The sequence below is a fragment of the Didymosphaeria variabile genome (assembly GCF_027946475.1).
Source record: "Didymosphaeria variabile strain IMI 356815 chromosome Unknown scaffold_4, whole genome shotgun sequence".
Classification (NCBI taxonomy): Eukaryota; Fungi; Ascomycota; class Dothideomycetes; order Pleosporales; family Didymosphaeriaceae; genus Didymosphaeria; species Didymosphaeria variabile.
Window position 1 is genome coordinate 4,494,469 of NW_026611623.1, and position 11,857 is coordinate 4,506,325.

The 11,857-nt window shown below is 51.9% G+C and overlaps 6 protein-coding genes across 6 annotated transcripts; 3 read left to right on the forward strand and 3 right to left on the reverse strand.

Moving 5' to 3' along the window:
• Nucleotides 1-436: 436 nt before the first annotated feature.
• On the forward strand, nucleotides 437-972 carry N0V89_006372 (uncharacterized protein; the record flags this gene model as incomplete). Its single annotated transcript, XM_056215142.1, has 2 exons — nucleotides 437-512; nucleotides 590-972. The coding sequence occupies 2 exons, from the start codon at nucleotides 437-439 to the stop codon at nucleotides 970-972; spliced, it is 459 nt and encodes a 152-aa protein (XP_056072409.1).
• A 2,114-nt stretch (nucleotides 973-3,086) lies between these two features.
• Nucleotides 3,087-4,985, reverse strand: N0V89_006373 (uncharacterized protein; the record flags this gene model as incomplete). Its single annotated transcript, XM_056215143.1, has 1 exon — nucleotides 3,087-4,985. The coding sequence occupies one exon, from the start codon at nucleotides 4,983-4,985 to the stop codon at nucleotides 3,087-3,089; it is 1,899 nt and encodes a 632-aa protein (XP_056072410.1).
• A 409-nt stretch (nucleotides 4,986-5,394) lies between these two features.
• On the reverse strand, nucleotides 5,395-6,958 carry N0V89_006374 (uncharacterized protein; the record flags this gene model as incomplete). The annotated part of the gene is made up of 2 exons (XM_056215144.1): nucleotides 5,395-6,500; nucleotides 6,553-6,958. The coding sequence occupies 2 exons, from the start codon at nucleotides 6,956-6,958 to the stop codon at nucleotides 5,395-5,397; spliced, it is 1,512 nt and encodes a 503-aa protein (XP_056072411.1).
• Nucleotides 6,959-7,607: 649 nt separating this feature from the next.
• N0V89_006375 (uncharacterized protein) lies at nucleotides 7,608-8,426 on the forward strand (the record flags this gene model as incomplete). Its single annotated transcript, XM_056215145.1, has 1 exon — nucleotides 7,608-8,426. One exon carries the CDS (start codon nucleotides 7,608-7,610, stop codon nucleotides 8,424-8,426), a length of 819 nt encoding a protein of 272 aa, XP_056072412.1.
• A 766-nt stretch (nucleotides 8,427-9,192) lies between these two features.
• Nucleotides 9,193-9,645, reverse strand: N0V89_006376 (uncharacterized protein; the record flags this gene model as incomplete). The annotated part of the gene is made up of 3 exons (XM_056215146.1): nucleotides 9,193-9,417; nucleotides 9,468-9,541; nucleotides 9,594-9,645. The coding sequence occupies 3 exons, from the start codon at nucleotides 9,643-9,645 to the stop codon at nucleotides 9,193-9,195; spliced, it is 351 nt and encodes a 116-aa protein (XP_056072413.1).
• Nucleotides 9,646-10,313: 668 nt separating this feature from the next.
• Nucleotides 10,314-11,615, forward strand: N0V89_006377 (uncharacterized protein; the record flags this gene model as incomplete). The annotated part of the gene is made up of 3 exons (XM_056215147.1): nucleotides 10,314-10,685; nucleotides 10,732-11,320; nucleotides 11,371-11,615. 3 exons carry the CDS (start codon nucleotides 10,314-10,316, stop codon nucleotides 11,613-11,615), a joined length of 1,206 nt encoding a protein of 401 aa, XP_056072414.1.
• Between the last annotated feature and the right edge of the window lie 242 nt (nucleotides 11,616-11,857).

The window sequence follows — 11,857 nt, forward strand, 5'->3', positions numbered from 1 at the left end:
TGGACGGCAGCGCTGCCAACAGTACGTATTTTGGCCCTACTGGAACATGTTGTACTACGATTTGTCGTACACGGCTCATACGCGGCTTTGTCTGCGTCAAAATAGACCACATGATACACCGTGCATGGCGAACCGTAGCACAGTTGAATTTCCACTATTGTCATAGTACGTACTATTGGTAGCGCTGTTTCGAGGTAGGAAGGCGATCAATAGTGGCATTCTTAAACAGCCGCTCGCAAATTTGGCATTGTCCACGGGCAAATCAGATCTTTTGGCCTTCACCTGAACTCGTCGTACGACAACAAACGCTGCCCTACCCCACCTTCATAACCTCCTCACCTCTCTTTTCGAATCCATAATTCTCTTCAGCAGCTCTTATTACACCATTGAGATATCGAAACCCGGCCACCGGGACAAAACCTTCATCACGTCCACAATGAAGCTCCTCATCATCCTCGCTGCCTTCACCGGCCTCGTTTTCGCTGACGACGCTACCACCCAGCTCGGGATCAGTAAGCGCCTCTCGTGACTTCCTCTTGAGCCATAAACTGACTTCACCCAGACTGTAGGGGCTCCGCCATGTGCATAGGCTGCAAACAGCCCCTCGGCGATGGCGGCATGTACGACTTCATCGACAAGAACCTATCCAACTGCGCTGTCTTCCATGACGGCCAGCAAGTCGCATGCAAGTCTTGCCACTTGACCAAAATGGAAGGCTCGTGTGTTTTCCTGCAGAAGATGGGCACCAAGACAGCTACTGGAAAGCAGGTGAAGGATGCCGTTAAGCGTCTCAAGGAGAAGGGCTGCAAGTACTGCGGCAGCGCGCCTCTCTTCACCGACAATGTGAATGATGGGGAGGTCACGGTCAACTACGTCACTAATGGGTGCATCAAGCATGGGGACAAGATCTGCGCAGGAGAGGGAGGGCAAGATCATGCGGATACCGGCTGCGACGGTTTGGTAACTTCGTGATGGTCCGCGAACACGAACGTCATGGACACATGCCATAGGTACTGCAGGTGGTGGGGGAGTTTGCATCTGGATTCGACTTATCAATAGAAAACCTCGAATGCAGTCGAATACTATCTTTCACCATCTTCACGCTGTGCATATCGCGTTCAACGATGCGTTGGCAGAACTGACGCGGGCTTATTGCCGCGACCGAGGGCCAAGTAAACACGTGCAATTTTCTCCTTTTCATATTTGGAAGGCAGATATGACTGTTTATCGCTGTTGTGAGGAGATCTCGTAAGACGCATGCCTTTGCGACATTTGCAGGTTATTTGCAGCGCCATCTTCTGTACATTCAGGATCTTATCAATTTCCAAAATACACGGCGTCTTAAAGAGGTAACTTATTTGGCTGTATTCGTGATAGTCTACCTAAGGCAATAACCAGAGGCTTACCACCCTCGCCATTGGCCACCAATAGAGATACCAATAGCCCGTCTCCTCTCAGTCCACCCACTGCCAACGACGTCCGTCTTAACATGGACACTTTTGAAACTGTCGATGCCTAACATAGTACCCGCTCGATGTACCTTTCATGTCCTACCCTAAGACAACCCTGCATTACAAGCCCATAGATCATATCCTTCAAGCCACTTTCTGAAGGGTGAACATTTATACCACAACGCTATGATGGTACGCATATTCCAATTCTCCGGATAAGATTTGGAATGTATTGTAGAATTGAAGAAACCCACCCCATTCGGCTAGTGCAAAAGAAATTAAGGGCGTGGGCCTATACGAGTATGAACATGTGATTCTCCGTATGACAGTTGGAATGTATTGTAGACGTGAAGAAACCCACCCCATCCGGCTAGCGCAGAGCGAAAGCAAAGGCGCGGCAATGTATGGATATGTGGTCATGCCATTGCATGTGAGTATTTCCGTGCGAGAAACCATTCAGTCTTTCCTAAGGATGGAATTTAACGTGAGCTGTTCGTGCAAATAGAAGGGGAAAGCCTTCTCGTGATCTGGAAGATAGCAAGTGCAATATCATCGTTTTGGAAAGTAGCACGGAAACCTGCTGCGGTAGTGTCACATGCGCGTTGGCATTTCACATATCGCGGATTATACGCGACGGAGATATCGGCAAGAGTGAAATGAAGAAGGTGGTTTTGGGGGGTTTAGGAAACGCGTTTGAGCTTCAGATACAGGGTGATGTTTTCAGAGATACATTCGTTGCGCGGTTCGGGGTCGATAGATTCGTACGTTGGAGTCTTCACAGAACGAAAGATCGTAGAAAGGGGTGGCGACATAAGGATCGTGATCTATGACCAGGGGATGACGCCTGGACGAGCCAGGAATAAATCTTGTTGTTGGTTCATTTTGCAGAGGAATGGAGACTATATACGTGCGGCCTCTTACCGGTGTTTTGGTCTCACTCGCCTCCACGCGGATCAGATACCACAACCTCAAAGTCCGTCAACTGTATGTCCAGCGCTTCTTCTCTTATGTGACGCTGACAGTAGCAAGTCTATACAGAATGCACACTCTCACCCTCGCTGCCACGGTCGCTCTCGCAGCTATGGCTGCAGCTGGCCCAATCGGCTATGGTGTATGCCAGGCGGGCTGCTCGGCCGTCGTCGTCGCTTGCTATGCTGCTGCCGGCTTCTCCTTCGGCACTGTCCTGGCCGCGACGGCTCCTGCCACTATCGTGGCTTGCAATTCGGCGTATGGCACGTGCCAGGGTGCTTGTGCAGCGGTGTTGCTGAGCCCGTTTCCGTAAAGGTTTGTCTCATCTTTGCTGGTCTGGTTTGCGATACTGACGCATTTGTTAGCCATTGCGCTGGACCGTTGTTGCCGTATCTACGGTACCGAGGATGTTTATCAGTGCAAGGCTTGGACTTAGTCTGGCCAACGAGGTTCTGTTATCCGGCTATGGTACGCGCGACAGCTAAGGGCTCTCCAGAAGCGTAGAGCCCTGGGAGATATTGCAACCGGCATTAGTAGCCAGGATGGCGCAGCAATGAAGGATTTCATGAAACGTCCAACCTCGTCCTCTGCCATTTCCTTCCAGCCATGTCATGCGGGTTAGGGAAAGCATGGTATCGTCTTCTTAATCGATCCAACATATCGCGTTTACGCTCGCAGCTCGTCTAAACAGCTGACCACAACTTTCCCAAGTTTCCAGTTTCTTCGGCGACCAAAAGCTTTCTTTGCCCATGCTAGCGCTGCTTCTCTATTCCCATCTTGCACTCCGACAACCTGCATGCAGCCCTTCGCACCGCCATGGAGGAGCTGCCACGCGATCATGAACGCCTTGTAAGCATACAGTATTACCCATGGTGCCTCCGTATCCGGAATAAGCGTTGCATCCAGGTAGCGCAGGAACCAATCAACATGCGGCTGTATTGTGGAAACAATTTTCGATTTGCACATCAGGTCGAACGAAGGTGCCATGGCGGTCATTTGGTGCAGTCCTGCGTCGAGACTGTTCGCGATAATGCCGCCCGTATGCGATGGAGACCACGACTGCATGTCTATCATAGCCGCTTCCCATGTTGCCTCCCATAGCGCGACAGATGGTGTTTGTGAGGTGCCCGGCGTTTGTGGGTGCGCGTATGGACCAAGAGCCCGGAGAGAGGCACGCAACGGCTCAATGCGGTCCATGCTTAACGTGCCGGTCATGGTAGACCAGCCAGATACTTCCCTCGCGCTAGAGAGTATAAAGTGTGTGATGTTGATGGTACCGTATGGGTCGAAGTCTGGGATAGCGTCCAGGTGTGCACCGGACAACAGGCGTCGCACGGCGTCCGAATATGGTACTGGAGAAGCCTGATTTTTCGCAAGAAGCTGCTTAGCTGCCCACTCACCGGACGATGACGCTGTAAAGAAAGCTTCCCGACATGGAAGGTCGTGCTTAATTTCCAGATGAGAAAGCGACCGTGGTATTGACAGAATCTGGTACCACAGCGTATCGATTTGGTGAATCGCATACAGAGTCCTCTTAGCCGATTCAGCCTGCGCGAAAGTGAGCCAAAGTTGTTCTAGATCCTCAGTCTCCGTGGGTGAGGCTGGAGTAGGCTGCATCAAGCCAGCGGCTCGTGCCAGGGATATCATTTTTGAATGTGTCTTGAAACCGTATGAAGCGTCGTTATCAGTGGAATACATCAATGCGAAGACTTCGAGCAAAAGATAAGCTTGTACTAGCGTGACACCATGTAACGATTCATCCACACGTTCTTCCTCGGTGGCAATAAACGCCCGTGCTCGATGGAAACACTGGATGGATAAGGGTTGTCCCGAGCCTGCTTCATCACCGCTATCAGGGTCCTCGCCATACTGGTATGCGAGGGCGAGCACGCTGAGAAGCAGCGCTCCGGACGTCTCATGGGTTTCAAAGGTCGGTCGATGTAAAAAGGGGAGAAAACCTGCCACGTGGTCGAAGAAGAGCTGGCAGCCATGCGATATCTGCGAATCCGAGGGATACCAGTCATCCTGCCTGGAAGGATGTTGGTTTGTGAACAAGGCATCCGGGCTCCATTGATGGAAGTTGAAGTCAGCCAAGGAGGGAATGAAGGCCGTTTCTGATGTGCCTGATTCAGACCTGCTTGGCTCCAACGTGGACGCTAATGGTAGGGACGTTGACTCTAGCTCCGAGCCGAGCATTGAGTCTCCGCCGTCTTGATCGATAGGGGGCAGAGCATAGGATCCATCGCTTGTTTCCGAGGGTGATAAAGCGGGTGAGTCGCCTCTTGCTCGCTTCCTACTACTCCCACTGCTGGTCACTGAGAGGTTTCTGCGCCGTTGGTTATCTTCGTCGGGATGCTGCCTTTTCATGTGACGGACACGAAGATCAGGCCGCGAAAAGGTAGCACTACACAGGTCGCATGAGAGAGAAGAGTCGGGAGAGCGTGCGTGAAGTGCAGCATGGCGCTTCAAGTTCTCGTGGCGTGTGAAGCGACTCTGACATATTGAGCATTGGAAGGGCTGGAACGTGCGAGGTTCAGGGGCGGCGGAGGAAACGGAACAGGCCATGATGTGATGATGGTTCGAGATGCATGGTGCTGTTGACGAGAAAGAGCTCCGGGATCCGGTTTCCATGCTTATCTCGTGCCTTTACCACGTTATCAACCATGCCGCCTTCCCCACATTTCACTGCCGCTAAGCAGACGCCTATCTCGGCCTAACTTCGTTCGAACGCCGAACCCCGCCCTGTTGGTGTGTGGTATATTATATCTCACTGTCATACCATTGGTTGCGAGGATATGTGAAAGGTATTCGTATTCTGCACGCTCCGATTTCGCGGGAGATGAACAGTTCCCCCATGCTGTTCCAGCACGTGACCGGTTATTGCGCATCCGAAATGACATCCGATTGGCACTAAACTACACACAAGGCGCTAGTAGCCCCCCGCCATCTTCCCTGTTACATAACGTTCACTAACTCAATACATCTCATAGCGCCAGTTCAGCCTGACCATCTCTTCCGTCACTCCTCCTTTGACAACCTTTGCAATCTCCTCGGGTCTACCAGAATCCAGACGCTTGTTTTCACGCAGGACTAACCAACGGTACACGGTAATCGTGACAGCAAAGAGAAAAGCACACCCCATGAGCGTACCAAAAGCGGCGTAAAACTGCGGCGGCGCATAGTAAAGATACGATGCCCAGATGTTAGATGTGCCTCCGATGGCGTTCACCAGCGCAGATGCCGCTGCTCTCTTCGCTACGGGTCGCGCTAGATGCAGATTGATCGTCTTGTAAAGAACAAGCTGGGGTCCGACAGACGCGAAGGGGAGTACCATCATGGCAAAATATCGTGCGCCGACATTTTGTGTGGCCATGGGAATGATGTACATGGCGCAGGCTATCCCAATGCAGGCCACGATGATCGGGTACGCTGTGTTTCGGCGATCCGACCACGACATGAGCCCATAATAGACGATTCCAGCAAGGATGTACGGCGGTGCGGTAAGGAGCAGGCTGATAGTGTGGTTGAAATTCAACGATGCGACCAGTGTCGGGAAGAAGTTGGCGATTGAACCTTGTGCTTGCGAGAGCATGTTGCAGAGGATTAGTAGAATGAGCTTTGGATCCGCTAATGCTTTCGCGAAGCCCTTCAGTACGCTCTCCTTCTCGGTGCCTTCGGCAGCGCCTGACTCTGATTCGATTCGCCACACTGCCAGGTCCCGCTGCTCTTGTGACAGGATGCGGCTGTTGTGTGGAAACTCGGGCATGAAGAAAGCGCAGATCGACCCGATACCGACCGTCGCACTTCCCTCAATTATGAACAGCCACTGCCAGCCCCGAATGCCGTGTGCCCCGTCGAGTTGCAGGATAGCTGCGGCCAGAAGCCCACCGAATGCGTTTCCGAATTGTTGCGCGATGTATAGTGCAGCAATGCGCTTCCCGAGTTCTGTCTTGGTGTACCAGGCCGAGAGATAGTAGATTGCGCCAGGAAAGAAGACGGCTTCCGCAACCCCGAGAACGGCACGTACGGCAAGCAACTGTCCATACGTACGGACAGCCGAAGTGGCTGCCGAGATACCTCCTGCAATGATAGTCAGTGTCGTCGTGCACATAGCAAAAGTAGCCAGACGTACCCCAGATGACTACAGCCGCGCAGATATAAAGACCTGGCCGCGGGAATTTCGTGATCAAAAGATTACTGGGAATCTGGAATGGCAGGTAACCGACGAAGAGGATCGAAACCGCCGTAGCGAACTGCTGAGTCGTCATGTTGAGATCCTCCATGATGCCTTGCAACTTTGCTGCAGCGAGGTTTTGACGATCGATATAGTTGAGGATGTAAAGGATGCCGATGATGGGTAAGATGATCAAGTCGATCTTTCGAACAAGCTTCTTGTTGAGAGCCGCAATCTCCTCCTGGCTCATACCGCGCAGCGAATCTGGTCGTCGGTCGTCTCGCACTGTCTCGCTTCGTCCTATTTCGAGATCATGGCCGAGCTCGACCTCGCACTCAATCGATTTCTTCGCATCATTGTCCATGGTAGAGATAACACAAGAACTTGCAAATTCTGCAGTCGTCAAAGTTTGAACAAAGGTCGGCCGATAAGTAATTGCTCGAGCCTTGACTGTGTCTTCCTCGTCTCTTCCCCTAGAGGTTTTATATCCCCCTTTGTCGCATCGGCAACGGCCATTGATACTATCAACCCCGATAGATAAGGAGGGAGGAGCGCCCCATGGCCTCCAGATGTCAAGTCCCAGCTAGGTGGAAACTAATCGGCTAGCGGCGAAGCTAACCACTGAACCTGGGAACCTGGGGTAAACATGCGTCAGCGTGGTTATCGCCTCGGTGCCGAATCAGAGGCCAGCCGTCGGTCAGCGAGGAGCTCCTCCCGGTGGGTCTGCCACCACTAGTCGTCGACATGAGGTATCCGAACCCTGCATACATCAACCCTGTAGATCCATGATTTCGATGGTGCTCCTCACCGAATTCAGGAGCATCATGTAGGTGCTCCGCATGCGAGATGGCAGACCTATGCTATTTGTACAATGAGGCTCGCCTTATCTTGGTGGCATCTTGAACCTGTCTTCATCCACTGCTCGCTCAACGTCCAGCATCGTCCAAGAACGGATTCCATCTCAAACAAGCCTTCCATCATACACAGCTGCGCATTTGACGACTACCTTCAACATGAGCTACACAACACCAATTGAGACCAAGGTCAACAACCCGCGCCTTCGATTGCTCAACAAGATCAAGGCGAATGAATACCCACTGATGACCTTTGTCGCCATCCCATCAGTACGGCAAGCTCAGATCGTAGCCCTCACAGGTCTTGACGGCATCATCCTAGACTGTGAACATGGACACATTGGCGACGACTCGATGCACAACTCAGTTGCCGCCATCGCCGCCCTCGACGTCTCCCCCATAATCCGTATTCGAGGCCCCGCACACGACATCATCAAGCGCGCGCTCGACACCGGCGCACACGGCATCCTAGTCCCTCAGATTAACACCGCCGAAGAAGCCGCACAAATAGTCGCATCCTCCAAATTCCCTCCCCACGGTGTACGCGGCCAGGGCTCCGCCTTCCCCGCCATCGCACACGGCCTCACAACACCACAGTACATGAAGACCGCAAACGAGACCATCCTAACCATGATCCAAATCGAGACGCGCGCAGGCGTCGAGAACGTCGATGCCATTGCTGCAGTCCCAGGCGTGGATGTCATCTTCATTGGACCCAATGACCTTGCACAAGCGCTCCTCGGCTATGTACCTGCGCGGGGCGACGAACCAGAGTTCGTCTCTGCGATTGACAAGATTGAGGCTGCTGCTCGGAAACATGGCAAGTGGTTTGCGCGCATGGTGAACAACGGCACTGCGGCGAAGGAGGCGAGGCAGAAGTATGACACCGTGGCTATTACGGGTGACACGAAAGCTATCCAGAACTGGTATATTTCCGAGTTTGAGATTGCACGGTCTGGTGCTGCGAAGACGCCGTAGGAGGCTCGCGACGTGTTATGTGCATATGATGGTTTATGGTAGGCATGGCATAAATAGGCTCGCGGGTATAGATGGGCGGAGTTGATAGATCAGGGCATGCTTTCATAGATACTTCATTCACTCGTCATATGTCGAGTTATTGGTACTCAAATTTGTTCTTGCGCATCATCTTACGTCTTTATAATATGGTGCCCAAGTTGATATAGCATTATGAGATGCGCTAGCAAACCAGTGTCAAGCCATATATCCGTGAAGTCATCCAGGCTGGTACTTTCTCCGAAAGACAGTGGAACGAAATGTTGCGTTCATTAATAATTGCATCAAGTAGATGCTGGGTTGATCTGGGGCCTCGAGTCTTACATCGGTGATGCATCTTCTCAGTGAGGTTTCTAGGTACCTTGCCTAACACATTTACCAATCCACAAAACGTCGTAGGTTGGATGGACGATTGCGTATCACAGCTTGATTGCGGCTCAGAAACAATATTGTTGCGAGCTGTCACTGCTTCATTGAGATACAGAAATGGTCGTGAGCTGGTAGTAGTATCCAATAACTAATTCGACCGCACCTTGATAAGAAAGTCTCGTCGAATTTGAGGTTTTTGCCCTCAGCTACGATCTTAAGAAGCGCGCTGTAAAACAATACACATGACATAAGACCACGCACCAGGTAAGTATTTTTAACGTCGAAGATCATGATACCATTTCTACCAAGATAATATATCTAATTCGCAACTCCATCCCATACCACACTCACAAAGACGGACCTAAACTTGCGCGATGCACTCTATTTCAATGACCGTTCCTTCTCCGGGCGCGAGCGCCTGCAAACAACTCCGCGAAGGCATCGGCTGAGGAAGAAACTCGATGTACGCTTCGTTCATTGCCGCGAAGTCCTTCATGTCCGCCAGGTATACATTGTATTTCACAACCTGTTCTAATGAGGAGCCGGAGAGTTCGAGCACCTCTTTCAGATTCTGAAGGACTTTCCTCTGGAGATCTGGTCAGCGGGGCAGAGTTCCTGAGGCCGTGGGAAACATACGGTCGCTTGCTTGATCTCTCCGGTGGCTGTTTGGCCGGCGCAGAAGACGAGGCCGGGAACCTTTACTGCAGGACCTATGAAAACATCTTAGACTGTGTACGGAGCAATGGATAGATTCAATCTTACAGTTGTGGGGCTTGGTAGGAAACTTCTCGCTGGAGATGAGCTGGCGAGACATTTTTGCTGAGGTGATGTTGGTTTGGGAGAGGTCCGCTCGGAAAGTATGGTAAGGACTGTTATGGAGGGTCGAATGTGAATGTATGTGCAGGCTTGGAAAGTAGAGAAGACATGAGAGGCGGCTCGATTGCGACTTTAAGTCTCATAAAAGATAGTCGTTGCGAAAACGGAGGGAAACAATTGCAGCGAAGTGGGCATTGCATGTGAGGTGTGGAGTTATTGATGGGCGTGCACGGACCCAGGGACCCTTGTTGAGCGGAGCCAGAGGAGCTCCTCCCAAATGCCGACGCGTCCTCCTCGACACCCGCATCTGCACGGAAATACGCCACCACAATAACAGCCACTTTGCCAGCTTGATACGGGAGGAGTGACTGCTCCGCCAATATGGAGAGGAGCAAGTACGCGCGGAGCTGCGCGGTGTGGAGATGCCGCTTATCTTGGATGTTTGAGATGCAACTTAGGGTCGAGCGATTTGCACTTCGGTGGTTCGATCGCTGGACTGGAGCGGAGCGGAGCTCGTCTGGGGTTCTGGCATCTGTGTACTTGATTTCGAATGAGAGCACGCAACCCGTCGGCGTTCGATATAAAGACACGCCACGACATCCTCATATAGTTTCAATCCGCTGTTGAACATCATCTACATATTCCAAGTAGACATTCGCTATAAACATGGCACCTTCGGCCCCTTTCAATCCACCGGCTGCCGACCTCCCAGGCAAGCCCTTTGTCCCAGAATGGGTTCCACCACCCGTCACACAACAGAAAGAGAACTTCGCCGAATTGAGCTCTATCGATCTTTCGTTGCTTGACTCAGAAGATCCCGCTGTAGTCGACAGCCTTGTACAGCGGGTAAAGAGGGCTATTCGCGATGAAGGTTTCCTCTTCCTCGAGAATTACGGCATCTCGCTTGAGCAGCTACACCGGCAGTTCGCCATTGCACAGTATCTCTACCACAATATCAGTGAAGAAGACAAGGAACGGCTTCTGTTCGACCCTGAGACAGGTGTCTGGTCCGGATATAAGCACCCATACGGTTTCAAGGTATGTCTTACACATCGCCGCTTTGGCAACATGCTCACAACAGTAGCGTCACCGAGGTCCTGCAGATGGGATCGAGCAGTTCAACTGGTACAAACCCGATTGGGAATCTCTCGATCGCAGTCCCAGCTGCGTTCACCCTTTTATGGACGAAATCCGCGCCTTTTGCGAATATCTCACTGAATCTGTCAACCGCCGGCTCCTGACCCTCTTCTCGCGCGTACTCGAACTACCTGACGACTACCTTTGGGAGAATGTTCAGTCACACGGCAGCCCAACAGGCGAAGGTTACTTCCGTCATGCTCTGTTCCGACCTGTACAGAAGTCTACCGAGGAAGCGTCCAAAGGTCTGCGCATGCATGGTCACACTGACTTCGGTCTGACGACGCTATTGTTTAGCGTACCCATCAGCTGCTTGCAGATCTGGGGCCAAGATGAGAAGTGGTACTACGTCCCGTACAAGCCTGGGGCACTAGTCATCAACATCGGCGACACGCTTGAGATTGTATCTGGCGGACACTTCAAAGCTACGCGTCACAGGGTGTTCAAGCCCCCTGTTGACCAGCTACAACAGGAAAGACTCTCTCTTGTTCTGTTCAATAGCTCGTTGGGAGAAATGCGCATGTCCCCTGCCTACGGTAAGCTCTCTTAATGACACTGGCTTAGCAAGATCCTAATGGTGTACTAGACTCTCCTCTCATCCAGCGCGAGGGCTGTGTCGAGGAACAAGGCATTTACAAAGAGTTCAAGAAGCGAACTGCAGGTGGCGAGCTTGCTCCCACGAACAAACAATGGCGTGAGATACAGATCTCGACTGCTACAGACCCGACGGATACTGAGCATAACCGCGTTGGCGTGCACCAGACAATTATCGATGGGAAGTTGATGCATACCCGGGAGTACATGGGCATGAGGGTTGTGCTTCCGGTGTAGGCTGCAGCGGATGAAAAATCAATGCCGAAACACGACGCAGCGTAGGGTTTTTCTTTCCTTACTATGATAACTTAGCGAATCAATCGAAGATACTGTAAGAACCGCCGCGTGCCATTCCATGCTCCACTGTGCCGGGTGTACATTTCATACCGTACCAGGATTTCCTGCCGAAGCTGATACCGACAAGCCTAGCCGCACCTCATCAGCTCACCCGTGTTCATCATCCATCATGGAGCCAGTCT